The 24,179-nt window shown below is 41.3% G+C and overlaps 2 protein-coding genes across 7 annotated transcripts in view; both read left to right on the forward strand.

Moving 5' to 3' along the window:
• Positions 1-14,872, forward strand: part of si:ch211-26b3.4 (connector enhancer of kinase suppressor of ras 2) — a 67,999-nt gene extending 53,127 nt beyond the window's left edge. For 2 of the 5 annotated variants that reach the window (XR_436590.3, XR_015719771.1), the window contains 10 exons: positions 1,395-1,443; positions 1,760-1,932; positions 3,895-3,968; positions 4,105-4,176; positions 6,202-6,272; positions 6,382-6,482; positions 7,018-7,771; positions 10,632-10,894; positions 12,313-13,617; positions 13,786-14,872. Coding sequence is in view for 1 of the 5 variants with exons in the window: in XM_087848156.1 (XP_087704282.1) it covers positions 1,395-1,443; positions 1,760-1,932; positions 3,895-3,968; positions 4,105-4,176; positions 6,202-6,272; positions 6,382-6,482; positions 7,018-7,771; positions 10,632-10,894; positions 12,313-12,518; positions 13,572-13,677 (1,869 nt within the window). In the remaining 4 variants the exon portion in view is untranslated. Of the gene's footprint in view, positions 1-1,394; positions 1,444-1,759; positions 1,933-3,894; positions 3,969-4,104; positions 4,177-6,201; positions 6,273-6,381; positions 6,483-7,017; positions 7,772-10,631; positions 10,895-12,312 lie in introns of all 5 variants that reach the window. The other 3 variants (XR_015719770.1, XR_015719772.1, XM_087848156.1) reach the window with 3 other exon arrangements.
• A 1,694-nt stretch (positions 14,873-16,566) lies between these two features.
• On the forward strand, positions 16,567-24,179 carry apool (apolipoprotein O like). Of its 2 annotated transcripts, none has more exons than XM_006781768.2 (10): positions 16,567-16,632; positions 17,269-17,367; positions 17,447-17,572; positions 18,095-18,149; positions 19,146-19,244; positions 20,637-20,728; positions 20,828-20,938; positions 21,309-21,531; positions 21,671-21,880; positions 23,519-24,179. In XM_006781768.2, exons 1-10 carry the CDS (start codon positions 16,621-16,623, stop codon positions 23,605-23,607), a joined length of 1,116 nt encoding a protein of 371 aa, XP_006781831.2. In that variant the 5' UTR covers positions 16,567-16,620; the 3' UTR covers positions 23,608-24,179. The 2 variants fall into 2 exon arrangements, with proteins under 2 accessions (XP_006781831.2, XP_006781832.2); XM_006781769.2 differs by having other exon boundaries at positions 21,674-21,880.

A 24,179-nucleotide genomic window follows, 5' to 3' on the forward strand; every position in this document is an offset into this window, starting at 1 on the left:
CTGGTCACAAGTGCTATTGTTCAGTAAATGTCATGCTAGCAACTTCATTTACAAGAGTAGACACATTACTGTCAACACAGGAAAAACAGAGGGTTGTTTCTATCCCGTATACATTTCAATAAAGTATGAAAAATATCTACAGTTGTTGTACAACCCCAATTTAAAGAAAAAAAAGCTGTGGTGCAGTGTAAAATAAAAACATAATTTAGAGATTTGAAATTGTCATAAACTCATCTTTTATTCACAATAGAAAACTGAAAACATACCAAATGTTTAAAAGGAGAAAATGTACCATATTAGAAAAACATTCCTTTTGGCAAAGAAATGTTGTCTGGTGTGATGTAGGATTCTAGCTGCTCCACAGTCCTTGGTCTCCTTTGTCATATTTTTTTTTATTTTCAGTTAGTTCAGTTCTGGTTTGCAGGCAGGCCTGTTCAGATTCTTCTTCTGGGAAGCTACGCTGTTGTAAGAAATCCAGTAAGCAGCTTAGCATCATCTTGCTGAAATATGACGTCAGGGAAGGCCTTGCGTGCTGAAACATACATGTTGCTGTATATGCTTCTCAGCATTGATGGTGCCTTGCTCGATGTTCAAGCTGCCAATTCCATAAGCACTTACCCCATACCACCAGAGATGCAGGCTTTTGAACTGAACGCTGATACCAAGCCGGATGGTCCCGTCTCTTCAGCTCAGAGAACACAGCATCATGTTCACAAACAGTTTCTTCCCATACAGACTTCTAACTTTGTTTGTAGACACTGATTTTTGGAAGTCCATGCAGGGATTTGTACAGTGTAGCGAGGAATGTTACATTGGAGAGACCAAACAGCAACTTCACAAACAAATGGCACAACATAGAAGAGCCACCTCCACGGGACACGGGGGCACTCCCACAGGGCTTAAATCTGGGACTTCTTTAAACGTCTTTAAGCGACTTAAAGAATTCCAGACGCTTTTCTTTCCAAGCTCCTTAGACTTTTCATTAGATAGCAAAATAGCTCAATTTAAACATTTGATATGTTTCCTATTTTCTGTGGTGATTAAAACATACGTTTATGAGACTTGCAAATCACTCCAATCCGCTTCTACATTTTATACAAGATCCCAACTTTTTTGGAGTTAGACTTGTATTTTATTAAATTACTAAAAGTCTAAAAGAAGAGCAGTCCTGACCTCTTTGGCACACAGGTTATTACTGATTGTAGGTCACTTCCTGCTCTCTGGTAGGTTTAGCCTTGTGCCCTGTGCCTGTAATCCTCTTTGGAGTGTGCCTGATGAAATTGTGAAAAAATCAGCTAAACATTGCGGTGTGAGCTAGCCGCTTAGCTGTGTGGTACATCCATTAAACAACCACAGACTTTCTCTCTAATATCTTTCTTTTCTCCCCCATCTAGTCGTTCCATTACACCTCCCTAAGAACGAAAACCAAAAAGAGAAGTAAAGGTAGGTACCTTTCTCTTTAATTTTCCAGTGTAGGATCTTCACAGTAACACACTGCAGTGCTGCATGTATGGGAGCACTTGAGGCCCCCGTGATTTACCCTGAAAATGTGTCTAAACTCCAGACATGATCACTCATCACTGTGAGATAATGACAGGGATTAAAATTCTCCCAGAGATAAAGAATAGACTCCTAACATTTGGATTTCATTTGTTAGCATTAGCAACTTCAAATACTGATTACATGTTAGCACACACAGAGTACTTATTTTCACTGTCAGACCTTCAGGATTCTTGGTCTTTCTTCTCTCCCTCGCTAGGTTCCCTCACTAGTGCCAGTCGAAGGAGAATCTCCTGTAAGGATCTCGGCCACGGTGACTGTGAAGGCTGGCTATGGAAAAAGAAGGACGCTAAAGGCTACTTCACCCAAAAATGGAGGAAGTACTGGTTTATCCTCAAAGAGTCTTGTCTCTACTGGTACACCAACCAAAACGTAAGGCATTACAATCAAAAACACAGCAATTTTGCCGTGCTTATTGTTGCCAGAACTAATGAACACCAGCTAGTTGTCACAGTTTCAACACAAAACTTCACCAGTCCACATATGAAGTGTAATACAGTGTCTAATACAGATACATTATTATATTTCAAATGACTATAATGGCTGTCTTTCAAATTAGAGACCAAATTAGATTTTTGAATAAAAAACAAAAACACCATATGAGGCATTATTAATAGCATATAGCAATGAGTGCTACAGGATATTAATATTAATGATTTTCTCTTCAATTTTGAGGCTTTTCTTTCTTATTTATGAGGTTCTGTTTCTGCTGAAATCAGGTTTACATCTCCTCTGTCTGTTTCAGACAAACATTTGACAAAACATCATCTTACTTCCTTTCATTTGGCTGTGTTGTGTAGTTTTGGCTATAGAACCAGCCAAAGTAATAATGAGGATACTAGTAAAAAACAAGAAGCCAGGTAACACATAAGGACAACATGCAGAACCAGAAGTACACCGACACAAAGATGACTTGTCGGGTGATTTGTGAGGTGACAGATGTTGACGGTCTGCTTGTCCGTGCTGGAGTACAGTTCAGAGTTGACATGAACCTTTTCATCTGACATAGAAAGTGTGTATGTGACCATAATTTTAATACAAATGGAACCCCATACTGTTCCTGTAATGAAATCTTCTCATAAAATCAAGAAAAAAAGGCTAATATCATTTCTACATCTCTGCCAGCGTGTCTTATAATTGGACTGCAACTAGGAAATGCATAATTTAGTCAATTAAAATAAAATAATACTTTTTTCAATTGAAAAATTTCATTACAAAAAAAATGTCAACAAAAATTCATTTAATGTTTTACAGCAAAGTACTGAAAAAAATTCTCGCTGATCTTGGTCCGTATTGACATGACAGCAACACACAGTTGTCTGTGAACTGTGAACATCTGGTGAATGTGGAGGCCATTTGATAGTCACGTTTAAGAAACCAGTTTAAGATCGTTCGGTTGATCTCATTATCCATCAGAAGATGGGGACATTGTGGTTATAAAGGGATGGACATGAACAATACCTGGGTAGGCTGTGGTGTTTAAACAATGCTCTCTTGGTACGAAGGGGCCCAAAATGTACCAAGAAATCCTCCTCTACACCACTACCAGCAGATGAGACGAGGCAGGATGGATCCATGCTTTCATGATGTTTATGCCAAATTCTGACACTGTTATCTGTAGCAGCAGAAATCGAGACTCAGGAGACCAGGCAAATTCTTTCCAATCGTCTGTTGTCCAATTTTGATTAGCCTGTGTGAATTGCAGCCTCATTTACCTGTTGTTAGCTAACAGGAGTGGCGCCTGGTCTGGTCTTCTGCTGCTTACTGTTGCCTTCCTATCAGCTCGAAGTGGTCTGGCTAGTCTTCCACCTTTGACATGTTTTCTCTTTTTCAGACATTTGTCCTTAAACCCTAAAGACAGCTGTAAGGGGAAAATCCCAGTAGATTAGCGGTTTTGCACCAACGACCATGCCATGGTCAAAGTCACCTAAATCAGTTTAAATGAGTCACTTAAATGAACTTCAGCAGGCTGTCTTGACCATGCCTACATGCCTAAATGAACAGAGTTGCTGCAATGTGGTTGTGTACCTAATAAATTGACCAGTTAGTGTATATGTGAAATATTTTGAAACCAAAATCTCATCGAGACTAAATTAACAGTGGATGAGTTTGTTTATGCAGAAGATTTTATCTCCATGTTCTGGCTATGATAGTCATAGCTTGTCTTTTTAATGTTAAGTAGGAAAAGGACTTTATCCCAGCCAATGTAAACAACATATGTTGTTTTCATATGCTTGACTAGAGTCTTAGTATCCCAAATAAAATTGGTATGCATGACATTTTGTTCTGTGTGTTGATGCTGTACCACCACTCTCCATCTGTCTCTGCCTGCAGGATGAGAAGGCTGAGGGCTTCATCAGCCTCCCTGAGTTCAGAATAGACCGAGCCATAGAGTGCAGACGGAAATTGTGAGTGTCTCTCACATGTCGCCAAAAATTACTAATCAAGCACATGTGCGCTCACCCACACAACGTGAGCGCGCACAAACCCACTGCGCACACGCAAAAACACTAATCAGTCCTTCTTCTTCCTGACTGACTGCAGTGCCTTCAAAGCCTGTCATCCAAAAATCAAGAGCTTCTTCTTCGCCACAGATTGTCTTGAGGAAATGAACAGGTGAGTTGCTGTGAATATATACAAGTTTCTAAACGTGTGTGGGGTGGTGTTTTGGGTTTGTTTCTTTAAATATGGACCAACGTCAGAGACAGGGGACGTCACGTGTCCTTTAATGAATATTTTAATGGAGTAAATCAAGTTTACACAGGGAACAACTCACCAACACAACTCTAAGCATGAATAAGGCATGAACTTGGCCCTCCTTTGTTAAATGCTCTTGTTTGTGTGTGTGTGTGTCTGTGTCGTGTGTGCTTGCAAGAGATAGATTGTAGAGATATATTTGCAGGAGTGCTATCTGATGGGCTCTAATTATCCACACCTCTCCTCAATGACATGGGGAGTTAATTGGAAGAGAGTAATTAATCAGCTATATTTGACTTCCATACTTCATCTGGAGTGTTCCTGTGTGAAAGTGTTGTTTCACACATTTTCTTGGGCATTATGTGTGAAAAGGTGGGTGTTAGCATTTTTCAGCACTTACAGTGAAGCTAAATTTAGATCCTGATTCTTCGTGGTGGTTCACAAAGTCCTAAAAGGTTTCTGTTTCCCTGTGGAATGCATCCATGTATCCGTCTTAACCGCAAATCTAATTCAGGGTTGCTGGATGAGAGGCCAGTCTATCACAGGGCTAACCCAGTGGCAGACAACCATTCATTCCAGTATCCACACCTACTCGGGATTAAACACCGAAACCTAGCCAAGATAAAACCACATCAATAGAGACATTGTTCCTCAATAATATCTGAATGTTTTGTGAAACTTATTCCAAAGCTTTGAACATAGTGCATATCATAACAAATGGTTGGTGGCAAATGTGTTATTAAAAAGGGCTGAATAAAGCTTGGCGCTACATTTTTTTTTATCAAAGAAGAGGAAAATATTGGATTGTGAGGAACTATTTTTATATGAGGATTAATATGCGGTAGGTGTAAGTAATAGCTATATGAGCTATTAGCAGAAAAAAAAACATAAAAGCATAATTAACATGACTTCAACAACTGGTTAACGAAGGCTTATTTAAAATGTTTTAAAGTTTAGCATTTTTGCTGGTGATACCTTGTGTTTTGGTCTATTTTTGCTTTTAATTTAGATAGAAATCACCACATTTACATGAGAGCATTAAGCTACCAGCTAACGCTAGCAAGTCGGTTAGCATCTGCAGACTGAATGGGTGCTTTGCTCCGACAGATACTTGCTAATCAGTGCTAACATACTGTACAACTGTGCTATAAAAACAAATAAACTAGGATTTCATTTATACACACAAAAACAACTTTTTTTTAAAATGGAGATTGAACATGCTATTAGCACAGTTAACCCTGTATAAAGCCATTATTTTTCAGAAAATTAAAAAGCACAGGTCCAGTTCAGTGACCTTGCTACAGTGACACCTAGCAGCAAAAATATCAACAACTTTAAGGCATTTTTTCTGTAAATATTGAAAATAAAAGTGTATGGATATTTATTTACCTTTGAAGTATGCCCCAAGTGGCTACTCCAGTAACTGCAGGGGTTGCTGCTTTTTTTGTTCATGAGGTTTTTTTGTTTTTAATTTAAAAATGTAATGCGTGTGTCATTTCCTGTTGGAGGCCCTACTTACTGTAGTTTGTAAGAACAGGAAACCTGTCAAAGTCGGAGACTATTCTTAGTCACAACTTTATTATTAGGTGACTGTAGAGAGACACGGGACAAGGTGGGATCTGTTTGGAGACAGACAGGAGCGTGGAGGCAGACAGCATCGGAGACTCAATCTTCAGAGAGAATGGCTGTTTTTCTCTCTTGTCTTTCTCTATTTCTGCCTCCATCTCATTAATTATCTCAAAGCCTTTCTCCTCTCTTTGAGGGGGATAGAGTCAGTTAGACAGACATCAGCTGTTAAGAGAAACAACTTAAATTATTTAGAGTGAAAGTTTTTTTATTCATCACCTACCATTTACCAAGTATAACCCATCCTTCCTTCTCATCATCTTGTCTACACGTATTCTCATCTATCCTTTGATGCCTTGCTTCACTTCTTTCCTGTAGGTGGATGAACCGGCTGGGTCTAGCTGCTATTGGATACACACCAGATGATAAGGTGCCTCGCCCTGATGAAGGTGAGGTGGATGGGCTAGACAAGAAAGGATTCCCTCAAACTTTGTGTGTGTGTGTGTGTGTATAACTAGCACAATTTTGTATGTGCATGTGTATTTATCGTCACGTCAGACTATTGGAGTGAGAGCGATCAAGACGACGTCGATGGCTCGATGACACTCAAACAGGAGGGACCCTCATCCCTCTGTGATACTTACCATCGCACACCATCGGTAAGTAACACACTCAACTACACTCCTTTGCAATGTTTCATTCTGATAGAATATTTGATTCTTAAAAGCCCCACAGTTTTCAGATCTGCGTAGACCAGAGCTCGGCATTAATAAAACATCAGAGTGTGAGCCTAACGGCTTCTGTAAGCAGCCAAGACCATCACTTCTCTGTGTTCTGCTGCCAGAACTTGTACTTAGTCTGACCTCTAGGTGGCGACATGCACATGCTCATTACATCACTGCTCTGATGTTACTCAGAGAATTAAAATCCAGTGGCACTGGTGTCATTAATATCTCAGCTGAGCCACACAATGCTCATGTCAGTCATTCTTGGATTACTCTTCAGCCATCTCATTGCTTTTTTATTCTCATCTTTTGCTCTCTTTCTGTCCTTCTCCTGTCCTCTCTCCACCCTTGCACACCTCCTCCTCCTCCTCGTCTTGCGGGTCACTGTTTCCTTGTATCTGTGCTCACCTTTCACTCTTCACCCCTTTTATCTATCCCTGCTCACTTCTCTTACTCTTCATCCGTTCAGGCTAACCTCCTCCACAGTTATGACCAGTTGCCCCGCTCAGTGAGCTCCATGAGCCTCATGCGCTCCACTCCATCCCCACTCCCCCCACCGATGAGTGCCTCCACCTCCCCCATTCCTCCACAGATGGTCTCTTCCACCTCCCCTCTCCCTCCACAGGTTAATTCTTCTAGCCCCTTCCCGGAGCCTAAGCATGGTCGGCATTTCTCCAGCGAGTCCACACACTCCCACTCCTCTGCCGAGGACCAGCGTGGAGACGGCATGGGCATGGGCACTGGCACAGGCAGCACCAGTACCCACTCATCCGGCTGCCGCTCTTCCCATCGTGAACGACGCTCCTGGCAGGACCTCATTGAGACCCCTCTGACCAGCGCAGGGCTGCACTTCCTCCAGACAGCACCGGGGGAGAGTGAGTATGGCGGCTTAATGGGGAGCATGGCTGGAGAAATGGGGTTCTACGGAGGGCTGGGCAGACAGGGCATGTCCCCAGAGAGACGCAGGCAGGCCACGCTGCCCGTACGGAGACACCACGCCGCAGAGAGGGACAGAGAACGGGACGGGCCCTTCCCTCTGGAGCGGGGGCCGTACACACACAGCCACACACACAGGCGCTCCCACAAGCAGCGGAGCCAGAGTCTCCCCAGGAACAGGGACCCGATGCCAGGAAAGCTGCTGCACACCTCTGCTCACATGGAGGAGAGGAGTGAAGACGAGGAGGCAGAAGAGCAGGCTGCAGATATGCTTGAGGGTGAGGAGGGTAAGAAAGTTACAGGGTTAATATTTTTCCTAGTGTTGTATGAGTTAGACAAAATATTAATGTCATGTATTTAAGTTAAAGTATACAGTTATATTTATCTAAAGTAATCGGGTAACAATTCAGCTATTTATAGCAACTATTCACAGGACATAAAGAAGTAATGATGATAAAGAAATAACTATATTGTAAGAAACTTTAAGTAGTGCATAACCTCTGAGTATTTTATAGAAATTGAGACACAAAATGATGTAAAATTGATCAAGTTTACAGTGTTATTTTGTATATAACTATTAATCTTAGTCCTGTGTTTGTTTTTATCCTCCCACCCATATTTACATAGGTCAAAATATGTAGTAATTGTCAGCTCAGTCATTAACAATAAGAAGAATAAGAATAACTTTATTATTCCCAGAGGGAAATTAATATGTCTGGCTCAGGTTAATTTAATGATTAGTATGTAATCACTGACTTTTCAGGCTTTAAAAAAGCCCAGTTTTCTAACAGTGTTCAATACAGTCAACTATGAAATGAATATAAGCTGTCATGTATCTTTTTTTTGTTTGTTTGTTTGTTTTTATTTTATTGCTATGTCTGGTTTTATTACTATGTGCATATTAGTATTGTACAGTCCTTTGGTCTACCAGGTGTGTTTTTAAATTGCTATATAAATAAATGATGATGATGATGATGATGTGATCATTGTCAGATACAAAAATGTAAAAAAATTCTATAAATATTATATAATAATATTTCTCTAATATTCCCATTTCTACTAAACAAACAAAAACTCTTTTAAACTTTAAAACTTAATTTAAACTTCTGCTTTGAATCTATGTAGAGCCCAGAACAGTCTGCAGTGGTTCTAAGTGTATATACACCTATCATGGGCATGAATCTCATGGTTTTGGGCTTTAAATGATTTCTTTAAACTCTTCTTTTTCCAGGATCAAATGATTGTACAGCAACATCTTTAAAAAGTTCTAAAAAACAAGAACTGGGAACAAGTTTGAGTGTATTTTCTAATCCACAGAAAGTCAAAAGTATACATGTAGGGTCAAATAAATATGTACACCCTTCACTAATATTTGGGTAAATGTCCCTCACCGAGTTGCAGATGTTTTGGGAGCCATCGACGAGCTTCTGGCATAATCCTGGATGGATAGTTGACCCCTCTCTTTGGCACTAGGTTCATTTAAATTGGTTGGTTTCCAGGCACGGACTTGGCATTGACACATTCTCCACAAATTTTCAATACTAAGTTTCAGACACTAAATGTTGATCTGCTTTATCTATTCCAAAGCAGTTTTAAAGTGTTTTCAGGATCATTGTTTCGTTTCTTTTCAGCCATATACCAACTGGTTTAAAGTGAAGTTAGAGAAGTTTGAGGTAGACTTCCTCCTTCTTTATTCCATCCACTTTATGCATTGTACCAGAAGCAAAGCATGATGCTACCACCACCATGCTTGACAGCTGGTACAATGTTCTTATGTTTAAAAGCCTCACCTTCAACATGCCTCATGTCATTGTTGCCAAATAGTTAAATATTTGTTTCATCTAAACATAAAACTTTTGCAACTTACTTCAACTTCTGCATGCACGTACATTTCACATTTTGGAGACAAAAATGTGAAATGGAAACGGTGGACCGGCGCGTCTTTCACATTTTGCTGTGATATCGAGTTGAAACGCATTTATTGAGACATTTAAATGAGTGTATGTATAAGCTTGAGCCTGTGTGGATCAGAGAAAATCCTAAATGAATTCAAACTCGTGCAGGAGTTCTTGTTTTTTTTATAGTCATCAAAGATGGATGCTGTATAATAGTTCCACACTGGAAAATAAAACAGTACAAAGAAATCATTAAAAGCCCAAAATGACCACGGTATTCATGCCCATGATGAGTGTTTGTAAACTTGTGGCCCAAACTGTACACAAGCCTTCCACTCTGTTGTCAGTATTCATACCAGTGCGGCCTGTGGCGATGCCATGTGTAGATAGGAAAGTGCATGTTAGGTTATTTAAAAGGGTTTGCAGCAATGACATACAGATGCCTACAGCGAAGGTTTAACATGAATGCATAAATCCACTGTAACCAAACAAAAGGTTCACTCTCCAAAAAGGGTACAACTATAAGTTTTATTTGTATTAAGGAGGTAGAGCTAACAAAAGATCCCAGTGAAAATTCCCAGTTTGATCCCAAAAGGAGACACAAATCCCTTTGGGGTTGCATCAGGAGGGCATCTGGTGTAAAAATCTGCTAAATCAGACACATGCAGCTACCAGCTGTTGTGACCCCTCATGAATAAGGGAGCAGCTGAAAGTAATAGTTTCTCCTTAAGCTGTTTTTGCAGATGCACTGCAGTCTTGAAATTTTGCATGAATTCCCTCATACGAATACCTTTTGCACCAATATGCGAATAACACAGCTAATATTCCAGTACATGCTAGCAGGTGGGCGTCACATGTGCGGCAATCTGATCATTGTATCCAGGCAGCTCTTGCCTAAACCACTGAGAATTCCCAGTTTTATGAATGCATCTAAATAGACTCTTTCCTGCTGTGTGACACATGTGAAACTATTTATACTGCTCTTAGTATTACTTGTGCCAGTGATCAGAGTGAACTAATTCTCTTTACTTCACAGTTTATTTATTTTGTAAAGACAAAACAGTGTCACATTAGTATAAAGGTATCCAAATCTAGACATGGGACAAAAACATTTCAGTTAACTTCTGAAACCCACCCCCACCCCCCCAAAGAAAACGAGAATATCTCTGAGGAGCGTGGGATGACATGCGACTTTGTTTGCTAACTGTCAGTTGTACATGATCGGTCTGACTCTCACCGCTCGTCTCGTTAGATCTGCGGGAGCTGAGAGTGGAGAGCAGAGAGAGGAGGGTGTCGGAGGGACGGGAGCGGCGAGTTTCAGAGTGCCGCGAGCCCGAGCCGCTGGATGGGCTAGAGCAGCTCTATCGGGCCCTGGAGCAAGCCAACGTGACAGCTTTAGGAGACCCTAGACCATGTAGCAGGCAGGAGCTTCGACGCTGTTTCATCCAGAGAGCCAGGGACCCCCTGCTCAACGACAGGCTGCACCGGGTCCGAGCCCTCCGTAGCACCTTGAAGGTATCATTAACAACTTCTGTCACAAGCGCAACAAAGATTTGACATGTTTTAAAACTTTCTAATACACGTAAACCCATAACTCCCTTAGTCACGTGACCCCTTAGTGTGTCATTTCATGGAAATGTTGCTGAAAAACAAACAATACTTCCCCTCCTTACATCATAAGTATGCTGTACCTTTCCTGGCGTATTATGGAATGGATTAATCTTGCCTTTTCACATCGTTATTTTTTAACGTCTTTATTTATTAATTGATGCACAACAACTTGATGAATTTTAAATAAAGATGGACCCAAAATAAGATGGCGCCTGTTAAAAGTCTGTGAAGGTTCTCAATCATCCAGGTCGTCGTAGCCTAAGGAGCTTGGAAAGAAAAGCATCTGGACTTCTTTAAGTTGCTTGAAGACGTTTCACCTCTCATCCGAGAAGCTTCTTCAGTTCTAGGGTCAAATAGAGGAGAGTCCCAGATTTAAGCCCTGTGGGAGTGTCCCCCAAAGAGGGACAATGGACCCCCACGGGACAAGACTCAGCGGTCCATCTGCATCTAAAGGACAAAGGTCACTCTTTTCGAGGATGCCAATGTTCACATTTTGGACAGAGAGGACAGGTGGTTTGAAAAAGGGACTGAAAGAATCCATTTATGTCCACTGTGAGCGACCATCTTTGAACAGAGGCAGTGGTTTACGACACCACCTGTCTGACATCTATAATCCAGTTCTGAGATCCCTTCCCAGATGCCCTAACGCCCAATCACATCCTGGGCCTTCTGACCTCAGGAAATCACATGATAGGGTGGGGCTAGGTTTCACAGTGAGCTCACCCGAAACCCTGGCTGCTTGTGACCTACATCAGTTTTCACACCTTGGCTCATGTGATTAGGTAAAGGATCATTAGGGGGTCCATTGTCCCTCTTGGGGGGACACTCCCACACGGCTTAAATCTGGGACTTTCCACCATTTGACCCTAGAACTGAAGAAGCTTCTATGCTTCGTGCTATGTGAATAAAACTGAATTGAATTAAATTGAAAAAAAAAAAGATGTAAAAAAGCAAGATTTCCCCACTTCATAATACGGCCCATACTCCGAAAAGTACAGCATACTTACGATGCAAGATGGGGAAATAATGTTTTTCTGTAAAATTACCATAGAATTACATACTTACACTATACTTAAAATTACAGTGTAAGTACAATTTACTTGGCTGACATGTTACCCCTTTATTCTAGTGTCCGTATTTACAGATAAATATACAACAATTACATTATAGTTTCAACTGAAATACATTGAATTTCCATTTAATTACAGGGGAACTACATCCTTTATCACAGGGTGTATTATAAGCGTTACCAGGTTGTTGTTGGTTTTCTTTACACAAAAAACAATTTGAGGATTTAATGCGGTAACGCTTTTCTCCTACAGGCGAAAGAGTCGGAGCTAGCAGTGATCTGTTCCCTCCTGGAGGACCCTGGCTTGTGCTCCCAAACCTTCAGAGAATGGAAGCAGTGGCACAGCGAGCTCTACTCAGACATCTGCCAGCTCAGCCCCGGCACCAACGGCCAGGATGACCTCTCCCCGCTGGCCGCACCTCTCATGACCCACACGCACTCCTTCATCGAGACCCACGTGTGAGAAAGAGACGAGAAGCAAAGGCTGAACTGACACGCAAACACACACACACGAGCGCAGTAACACGGAGCTTTACATTAGCTAACCCTCTGTCCTGGTCACGACTCTGAGCATGCACACACACACACACACACATTGTAAGATGTGTAAATATCATAGAGGGAACAGTCTGAGACCTGCGTGTATGAACTTTTGATAATCCCGAGGACCCCACAGGGTGCCAATTGCATGCCTGAACAGAAAGCATTAATCTTCCTTTGTCTATGGATCTCAGCATAAACGCCACACGCTTGTCAAGCAAAACGGGGGGAAAAAACAGACTTTTTAACACAAATGTTTTCTTTTATATTCTTTAGGTTTTGCTTTTGCTTTTTTCTGCTTTATTTTAGGGGTAAGGGGGAGCTATGTAGCAGCAATACAGAGGAAAACCCTTTTCACCACAGCACTGTACTTTTGTACTGATGAACTTTGCACCCAGAGCCACCAGTTCTCCCCCTTTCTCTCTGTGTTTTTTTCCTCTTGCGTATCTTTTTGAGTTACAGGGACCTCACTGTTATTTCAGGCTGATCTCACGGGACAGTGCGGGGAAAGTAAAGTGTGAGACTGTGAGAGGTAGCCAGCAATGTCGGTTTATCAGCGAGAACCCCTTTGCGCTGGCCGGATTCATATGCTGAAGGAGTCTCCTCTGAACGAGTGCAGTTCTGTTGGCATCTTCTCTTCCTCTCGTTTCTCTCCATCACCTTCTCTTTTCTTAGCGACTTCTTTCTCTAGTCCTCAAAGACTTGTGTATATGTGTATACTGCTGTGTATACTGATGTAAATGTTTGCGTTCCACTACCACTGTGATAGGCTTCTAGAGGTAGCGGAGGGAAGACAGAGAGTATGTATTTGTGCGGGTGCAAAACAAGTTTATTATTATTACTTTCTTTTGGTTTCTTTCATAGTTTTTTTTCCTTAAACCGTGAATGCAAGAGCTTAGAGAGTTCTTTTTCAGTCACTCACTACAACGAATGCACTTTCTATATCTCTATATCTCATCGGCTGCATCACAGGGTCTACGTGTCATCGGCCTCATTACCATTGCTGTTCAAATATCAGGTAAAAGCATTTCCCGTCTCATTTTCTAAAGATTTGTGTACAGTCTACAAATATATTTAAACATAGAAGACTATATAAAATCTATTTACGTTTTGTGTCATAGAAATAATGTAAAGTATGATGTATTCTATGCCAAGGTTCTGCAGTGTCCCCCTCTTCACTCTGTAGATGCAGGGTGTTTAGCAGTCGAACAAATAGGATGCGACCGACAGCCGTCGCTGATGGTCTTTACTGGTTTACATCACGGCTGACCATTCTCTGGGTGGTGCGTTGCATGAGACAAAGGCCTGGGACTGATTTGAATGGACAGGGTAAAATACTGTGGATCATTTGTGTTCCTTTTTTTGTTCCTTCTCACAATTGCAAGGTAATTAGACTCGTAGCGCATGATAGATGCAAAAGTACCGTCGAAGGATGACTTTTTCTTTATGTGCTCGTAGCTTTCAAGTCTTTGTTTTTCATTCTGCAGTGTTTAGAGACACGTACTGTACCATGACAGTTAAGGGAGGTTTTTCCTTCTCCTTTAGCATCCAAGCAGCAGGTTATGATTTGATGTTTGGCTTACATAGAAGACCGACCTGCATCCTAAAGAAGCTTCTGACACCTCACTCCAAGTGACATCACTGCAGTTGCTTCCAAAGTGAAAGCTAATTTGACATTCCCTCTAAGCATATGGTTGATACTGGGCAGTCATAACCTCTGCACTAAACGGTCTGTAATGTCTGTGAAACCGGGATGAATCATTTCATCTGCAATATCAGGCCAAGGACTCAACGGTGCCCCCCAGTGTCGAGGACTCCGAGAGACACGTGTAGCACCTGCTGCATCCAGCACTGTCTGTACTTAGTCTTCATATTTTACTGTTGTTCTTCTTCATGAGTTTTCACCATGTCACACTGTAGTGAAATATCAAACGTGCCCCAGAGATATAGCTCATGTTATTTGCCTGTTATTTCTTTATTTTTGTTTTTTTGCTAGTTAGTTTTTTAATGATTAATTTGAGAGTAACACAAAGAAACTCAATGATGCAAGCACTTTCCCTGTGCCTCCCAATCCTCTCTTTGGCAACAAAAGGACTGACTATTTCCACACACAGGCACGCACACACACACACAGACACACACGCGCAGCTGTAGAAGAGTTACAATACAGTTTTAGTCTGCAGACCTCTCTCTGTTTGTCATCTGTAGTGTTGGTCTTCTTTCTCCAACCGCTGCTCTGACATACTGTAGATTAAAGGAGTTCTGAGAGTTTTCATTTGTAGGCACCGACTGTGTTATTCCTCCCGAATCTTTTTGTGTGTGTAAACCTGCAGAAACAGGCCGAAAAGGGAGATTCCACTGTGTGTTCTTTCAGGGGTGTACACCTCATGGTACATTGCACAGGTGTGTAAGATGTAAGTTGCACTGCGACATTAAAAAAAAGGAACATATTGCTCTTTTTCAAGGATAATATTAGCTTACTGTTATTCTGTACATTAAAATGACTAAAGACGATATTAAAAAAGAAAGAAAATTACATTTATTCTTCCTAAAGTAGCCTTTTTTGGTTTCATATATATGAATATATATTACAGAAAATACAGATTGTAAACCTAAGTTGTTAAACTTTGACTTCAATAAACTGAATCCTCTGCACTATGGCCGGTTAATGTGTGCCTTTCCTCTGATTTATTGGAAGAGTTTTGCTGTGTCTTCTAGTTAATAACAGTTTCAATTTAAGGGCAGGAAGCCCTATAGCTTGCTGTGCAACCCGTGCCATCCATCTATCCATCATATCTTTTTAAGTTTACAATGTGGTGGGCAAAAGCTTTGTTTCCAGGCTGTCACTTGGCTTCACTCTCTGCACTCTTTTAAAGACAATCTTTATTCTGGATTCATCTCTTGGGGATCTATAGCCTTGCCGAGCGATTGTGGCTCAAGAGTTGGGAGTTCGCCTTTGTAATCGGAAGGTTGCCGGTTCGAGCCCCGGCTTGGACAGTCTCAATCATTGTGTCCTTGGGCAAGACACTTCACCCGTTACCTACCAGTGTCCGGCAGCCTCACCTCTGTCAGTGCGCCCCAGGGTGGCTGTGGCTACAATGTAGCTTGCCATCACCAGTGTGTGAATGGGTGGATGACTGGATGTGACTGGATTTGGGGGTCCTTAGGGACTAGTAAAGCGCTATACAAATACAGGCCATTTACCATTTGTTGGGGCCTTACTATTGGAATGAGTATGTGCAATTGCCTAAACAGATTCGGCATATAAATATAGAGAAGGTTTATTGATACTGGAAGCTTCCATTAGTAGTCTGCTTGTACTCTCAGTACTAACAAAACAGGTTTGAGCAGGCTTTGGTTGCCTGCAGGTAAATAGTCCAGGTGGAGAGCAAAAGAAGGATGCTGTTGAAATAACAACATAAAAACATAATCAGCAGCTATTCTTGATGTATTTCCATTTGTAAACAATGTTGCAAACCTTAACTCAGGTATCTAGTGGCTTCACCGGCAACCCAAAAATTCACTCCTAGACTGATACTGTTTCATCAAATCCAGTGCAACATGTGCACCTGTGCTGTTCTGGTGCAGAACTTTGTGTGTGTAGGTTGATTTCTGACTGAACACATCTTAAATCACAAAGTTAAGTACTACTGTAAATGTTCTTATACATATTCACTTCATTAAAACGAAACTAAATGTGGAGAAATCCTGTGGTGCTGGAACATGTGGCCCCCTCAGGGTCGATGCTGGCAATGTCTCAGCAACATAAATAACAACTCATTTACATGTGAAACTGCGAGTAGGAGTTTATTTTTATTTTGATTACACGCATGCAAATGTACAAAAGCAAAGGTCAACTGTCCGCTCAGTGGGTGAGCAACATGTGGACTTACTTGACGAGTAGGATAGCACAGCCGAGCTGCAATACCCACTTCAGCCCATTAGGTGGCAGTAGCCGACCGCGGGGTTTTTTGGGCTAGAACGAAGCTGTAGCCAACAGAAGAAGGGGGAGAGTGCTATCATGGCGGCCAAGGTGAATGCATGTCATTTTGTCTTCAGTAAAGTTTTTAGCTTTTATTACAATGACTTTTCAATGAAAGTGTAGACTGTGTGTTGGTGTCAAGTGCCCCGCAGCTGCTAATGTTTACTTGTTCTGGTTGTCACATCTCAGGCGTTGTTACGCTGCACGAAAAAGCTTTGCTAGCTATGTGTGCTGTGCTAGCTTCGCTGAATGACTCCTAAAAAGAATACACGGAGGAAGATTTTAGCAGAGGTTGCATCTTTAAAAGTGTGTAACAGCTGTTTAACCTTAATAGCTGTCAGCCCTGCCTTTGTTAGCTTTCTAGAGCCGCATTAAGCTACAACACAAACACTGTCGGTAAGAGTAACGCTTAATGCCAGTTAGCTTAACTAGTTCGAAACAGTTTGTACACACAAAACAAAGGGAATAAGCTCAGGATGTATACTTAGAAGTTCATTAATGAAGTATAAATAAATATTTGAAAGACTGGAAAAGCGATGCTTTGAAATATATGGTGGTATTGTTGTAATTAATAATATAATATATATATAATAATTCTTCCACTGAAAGTCCACGAAGTAAGCTGTGATAGTGATGTGGTGTTGACACACTGACTAAAACTACAGTGTACGTTCCCCCTCCTGCCAGGTGGTAATGGTGGCCGTCCCCACTGTGCTGGGAATAGCCTCCCTCCGTGTGTACTCTGTGAATGAAGCGCCCGCTGATGGGCTGGTTACTCGAGAAAAGGTGTGTATTCATGATATTTATGGGATATTGCCATTCATAGCCATAATAACACACCAACTCTCTACCTCCCTTTCCCCAGCTCAACATCTACAACCCGGTGTTGCAGTCTGCTCAGAGTAAGTTTGTCCCAGAGAGTCCGGGGGTCATCGAGGGTGGAGTGACTACAGCCAGAGAGACAGTACTACCATTTGTGCACGCTGTAAAGGTATTCACGTTTTTCCCCCCTTTGTGTACATGTAAAGCTGCATGTAGGAAAAAATCTCATTCACATTCACCGCCAAGTACTGATGTAGCTCATGCTTTCACATCCTCTTCTGCACTTTTAACACGAGCAGGTGGTGGAAACATGTTTATATTTAAACATATGACAGCTAAAATGCACCAGAGAACTCTTATCTTGCACCTGCGAATTTAGTTGACACCACTATCTTTTTGCTGCTCATTGTGGTTTACAGAGCATGATCCCACATGCTGCAAGTGCTCGGTGCAGGAAGGATTCTTGCAGGTTTAGGAGTTAGACAGGAAACGTCATGCAGTTTAACTGAAGTTAAACTGCATGAAGTTTGCTGCAAGAAGATTTGACAGTTTGATTCTGTGAAACACGGGTTGTTGGGTGGGGGTGAGCAGTTAGCACTGACTCACATGTATCTGTTTCAGTGTTGCTTAAACAGGCTTGTTCTTGATGAACTTTTGTAGTGGTTTCAGTTTAGTCTTCTGTTCCCTGCAGGGTGCCTGTATCTCTGTGAAAAGGGGAAGTATTGATCTATATCATGCTGGAGAAGGTGAGTAAACAACAGGCAAACAACAGTCGTAGTTACATTGCGCCTAAATATAAAATTTCAATAATAATAAGACATTTAAAGTTTTCAACATGTCACACATTTACTAAGTAAATATATTTCAAGGGGTGCTATTGATGTGAAATTCTCACCAGGTGTCTGTAACAAACCATCCATTTCACACATGCAAAGAAATCAAACCACATATGTCCATAAATTATGTGTAATAGCGAGAAATGACACAGGGGAAAGTATCAAACGCATGAAAAGGGAGGTGCAAAAAGTCGTGGAAAGTCATGACAGTAGCTTAAATCAGTCCTGCCACTTGTGCAAAGTGCAAATTAATATTAGCTGGTTCTTCACCAACTGATGGCCTATAAGAAGGGGTCTCATTACTAAGGTGTAAAACCAATGAGCTCTCTCAAGGCCGTTGCAAAACATACCGAAGAATTTCTAAACTAGTGAAGGTTCCAGTGAGCAAAGTGAAAGAACATCATGTTACCATAAACCGACCATGACCAGATGCCTCCTGCAAGATTTCAGACAGAGTGAAAAGAATTATCAGAAGAGTTGTCTGAGAGTCAAGCAGCACTAGAGGCGCTGCATATCACCCCCAAAACACCATACCAACAGTGAAGTTTGATACTGTGTGTACAATACTTTCTCCCTGTGTGATTTCTCATTATTACACATAACTTAATTTATGGGCATCTTTGGTTTGATATTGTGGCATTTGTGGATTGGATGGGTTATTTAACACATCTGGTCAGACTTTCATGTAAATAGCACCTTTAGAAACATATTTAATTTGTGATGTATTCAGTACTTCAGTCTTACCCACAGTAAGACATTAGAGGGAGAGAGTGATCTATTTAAAGTTATTTTTTTAGTTACAGTTTAATGGTAGTCCCAATATTAGTGATACAGTTCACACCTTTTCTTTAAAGGAAGCTGAATGTATTTTTGTCAGTATTTTGATTTCTGTTATCTGCTCTTCAGATTTATACTATTACCTGAAGGACCCTCCTCCTGGTTTTCTGCCCAGATTTGGCACCATCACCGTGGCTGGCCTGCTTGGCATGTTCTTGGCACGGAAAGGTAACTCGACCTGACAAACTGTTTAGGCCTGCAAGAAACGTTTTAATCAGTTTCTCATATTAAATAAAGAAAAATGTTTGAAAGAGTGTTGGTCTAAGTGTGAACGGTTGTCTCTCTGTGTTAGCCCTGCAATAGACAGGTCACCTTTCCATTGTGCCATATTACAGGTGGGATAGGCTCCAGCCCCATGTGACCCAGTAAAAGCATTGCATACGACTATAACAAATGTAGCATACGCAAGAACTGCACATAGTGCAAGTTTAGTAAGCTTAAATATACATTGATGAATAAGTAACTCACAAGACATCAAAACAATTCCCTTTTTTAGAAATCAGTCAAGAAAAATTAAAGATGAAAATCCTGAAAAACAAGTGCAATTTGTTGAATATGTCTCAATAAACATGCATTGCTGCTGACACATCAGTGTGCCACTAAATGGTCACATACAATGTTTTGAAACTCATCTGCAAAACTCGACTCCTGCGACTCGCTGCGTCACAACAACAGTGTATTTGTTCTACAAACTGCATTTATTAAGGACACTTCTTACACTTATCGTCCAGTGGGCTTGACACTTTGGCAGGCTCTGACCTCTGACCTCTGGGCTGTGTGTTTTAACAGTCCCAGATTGTTAAGATGCGACACCAGCTCTGCTTGTGAGGATCACAGCACTTTACGTTCTTTCTTAGACCATTTAATATTTTTCTTTGTTTTGCAGAACATATAAACATATAAAGTAATTTCAGAAAGACACAAATTAGTTTTACGCTCTCAGACTGTCTCAGAAGAAAGTTTCATTTCAGCCACACAGGAAATAAAGTATTACAACTTCTGCTTAATGTATTCATGGGATGAACATTTTAGATATTTTCTACACTTCTCACAATGCATGTGAACTTGCACAGAGATATGCATTGTTTGTTAACAAGAACATCTGTTTTGCCCCCTTTTTGTTTTGTGTTTTAAAATGCATATACACTCCAGATTTATTTATGTGTATTTAATCTTATTGTGACCTTTTCATGTATGAGATAACACTGTGATTATCAGGATTTAGACACCACAGCCAGTGAAGCTGAAGTACCCCTCATCATCTCATCATCGATTGCCCAAAGTTTACCACAAGAAACAAGAAGTTTCTGAGGAAGTTTCACTTTTCTCAGTACATTGTCTTCCTCACTCTTTCTTCGTATCCCCAAAGAGTCATTTAAAGTGCATGAAAATGTTAATGTCTTTAAGTTAACCTGGGCATTGTGTTGGCCAAAATGTGCTGCAACACACTATGTGAGCATGACCTTTCTGGATATAGCAGTTCAGTAGCTGGCCTCCAGGACTTAACCTCTGCCCACTTGTATTGATCGCTGCCCTGCTTTGCAAAATGTTTTATTTCAGGCTCTCGTTTCAAGAGGTTAGCGGTCCCGCTGGGCCTGATGAGCGCAGGAGCATCAGTGTGCTACCCTGCACAAGCAGTGGCAGTGTTAAAGGTAACGCTGCTTCCTCAAGCACGGATATCTTGTTAATTCGCAGTATAAATGTTAATATTTTCCTAGTTTAATTCGAGCGTTGTCTTTTGTCCTCCTAAGGTGACGGGAAAGAAGGTTTACGCTGCAGGGCAGTGGAGCCGTGCTGCAGCGTCTTCACTGCTCACCTCCGCGGAGCCGGTTGCCAAAGAGACTGCTGCTTCACAGCCACAGGTTAACAGGCTTTTAAGCGAACTGTTTTTAAGCAGAAAGACTTAAAAAGCTGTTTTACTGTGTGACTAAAACCTAAACAGCAGTTCAGCTCGTGTAACTTGCTTTCCACTCGGTGCCTTTCCCTTGTCTACATGTGTTGCTTACTGACAGAGAAAAAATCCCTTTTGTGTGGTAAATAGGTTATATTCCATTTCCTTTCCTACACATTGCCTTTCGTAACTGTTAGTGGAGTTTTACTCTTTGTGCCTCACATGTGATTCAGGCATATTTTTTGAGAGTTTAAATCTAAAATTTTATTACTTAAATATTCAAGAAAATTGTACATTTTAATTACGCACCATTAAAAAGGATTTTTTTTATTGTTTTTTAGTCAGCTATAGCGGCAAATCTAGAGCCTCCAGCGGCTGAAGAAACCTCACAGCCCAGCTCCACTACAGACACCTCAGCCCAGAGCTCTACGATCTCAGACACAGAGGTGAAATCGGCTGATCCTATCACTGATGAGCCCATTGTTGCTGTCATAACAGAGGAAGAGTCATCCGTAACAGCCACAGAAATATCCCCCAACCAGGCCCCCACAGAGACCAGCACAGGTATTATCAGTATTGATCCCTGTCGTCTTGTTTCTCTGTCTCCGTCTCTTCATTTCACACACAATCACACAGAGACTTATATCGACAGTGGTGGTTTAATTCCCGTTCTTTCCGGCTCTGTTGGCAAATTCTCCGCCAGTAGTGTCCACGCCTCCCTCAGAGGAGCTGCTGGCCCCTGTTGAAAGCGAAGAAGCCTTGGATAGAAAACAAGCCTCCGGGGACGTATCCACGGACACGAGCCCATCCGAGCCTGCAAGCTCAGGACCGGAAACAATAAAGGCCCTTCCAGTCGAGTCGGCATCTTCCTCTGAAGAAACATCTACTCCAGAGGCTTCCAGTGAGGCCACAGGTACCAAAAATAGTTCATGTCAGAGCGAAAGGTTGATAAGTAAATAAAATAAGAAGAAATGATAACCTAAACAGAGGACCTATGCTTTAATCATCACTCCGCTGCTCTTACTCTACACTTAATGTGTGCTGCTAACCTTTTACATTTCCTCTACCCTGAAATGTCAATTAGTCGAGTCAGATAGCATGGAGGAGTTGCTGCTTTTAATGAGACACCAGTCGCCACACTCACACCAACACCTACCACAAAACCGTTACTGGTTGTACTTTAACACTTTCTGCAAATGTACCTTTGCTCTTGTTTGGGTGTTTACAGTAGACCAGCACAAACAAATGTATTTTTTCTTTTTAAGCCCGCAGACAAACACAGTGAGCCTCCACTTCCTGTTGCTCGCACATTCGACCTCTTCTAAGAAAGTTGTGGTTACCTAAATGTGGGGACCTAAACATTGTGGGTCTTGTGTTCTACATAGTTGTTGTTATTATTATGATTATCACTGCTATCTGGGACTTGGATTCTGTTGTTGCTGTAGTACGTTCAGGTTTACTTCCTAAAATGATATAAATCTCTATTAGTTTTCAGTTTAACTCTTCACATCTCATCCTTCAGCACAGCTTACTTATCCTTTCAGTACATCTGTTTAGCAGTTTGACATACTGAGGATTGACTCACTCTGCACAAACTGTGTGATGTGAAAGAAAAGAGGAATGTGATGTAACATCTCACAGCACTCGGTGTGTGGAATATGCATTTTAAAAAGAATCGCAGCGCTTTAGTTACAGTCTGCTCAGCCTGGCTTTAAGTTGAACCGAAAGATAGTTTTACAAAGAAGTGATATCATATTGCATAATACAGTTTTCTCCAGTGAAATCACAGTAAGAGGATGTGTTTGGGATGTTTTTTCCTTCAAGAAAATACATTTCCCGTTCCATGTTGCTGCAGATCTTCTTCCACAAGGCAGCAACCGGAGCTCCTTGTAAATGTTTAAAGGAGGTTGCCGTCCCAGTAGGTTGACTGGGAGCTGACATGTGGGTGAAACTGCTCTAAAACTGACAGAATGTATGTACGCAGCGATCTGTGTATAAATTCTTTAACATGAGTTGCTCATAGTAACACAGGCTGTGCCAAACTATACCACATTATACTTTTCAGTATTTCTGCTAGATTCTAACTCAATGTTTCCATTTAGCTGGTAAAAGTAGCAGTTTATGTCGACACTGTGTCTCCCATCCCTTTTATTCCAGAGGTCAGGGGTTCTTTCCATGAACCAAGTGCGGAAAAAGTGCAAAGTCACTCTAGCTGTTTGATTTTGTTAAACACTCAGTTTGTTCATAAGATTTTCCAAATCTTTGTACCGCAGTGCTCAAAGGATTACTATGTAAACCAAATGACTAAACACAGAGTTTTGATTTATTTGTACTTTTAAGAACCAACGCATCCAAATCACTTGTAATTCAAGCGATTTTAGGAAGAAACATCACGTTTTTCTGCACGTTTGGTTGTTGCGCTGAAGATAAAGATCGACAGAAACCTGCGACTTTCACCCGGCAACTTTTAATGTTTTCATCTGTTAATAAAAGTTCATTCTACAAATCTAACTCTATTGATGTGCTTTGCATTTCTCTTGCTGCCCTGCAGAGGGCTCCAGTTTCAAGCCCGACCCTTCTCTCATGGATTTCGGCCAGTCCAGCCCTGAGGATGAAGACCTGTACAGCACACGAAGCTGAGAGACTGCAGCCAGCCACAGGAGAAGCCTCATTCCCACACACACTGCCATCTCATATCTCACTCTAATTGACAAACGCTCTGTATCATTATGCGTTGTAAATAGGCCATTTTGCAAGCAATCGCAGTTAGAAAGACTTTAATCAACATTTCCATTCTCATTTCGTCTGCCCACATCAGCTGTTTCCACAGAAAACATCCCAGTACATTTGCATTGCAGCAGCGAGGCCGTGATTCTGGGCACACATAACTGAATCAGTTTGCGTGGGATAGAAAACTGGAATAAAAAACAAACACCCACTACTATTTACAAGCTTTTATACCCCAAATGGCAGATTGTGAAATTTTCTGTGTCATTTAACAAATACTGGCTTTTTGTGCTCCAACTTTCACAGTCATGAATGCAGCGTGCTTTTATTTATTGTAATTTAGCCCAGTGTGTTGGTGAACTGAAAAATCTGCACATGTGCTCGTGGTGATTACAAGATGGACTAGTACTGTTTCACTTGCTAACGCAGGAAATTGTCCTCACTTGTTAATTATGGAACTCAAATAAATCTATATTTTTCATGAA

Source organism: Neolamprologus brichardi, chromosome 2, assembly GCF_056152115.1.
Source record: "Neolamprologus brichardi isolate AB-2024 chromosome 2, ASM5615211v1, whole genome shotgun sequence".
NCBI classification, from domain to species: Eukaryota; Metazoa; Chordata; class Actinopteri; order Cichliformes; family Cichlidae; genus Neolamprologus; species Neolamprologus brichardi.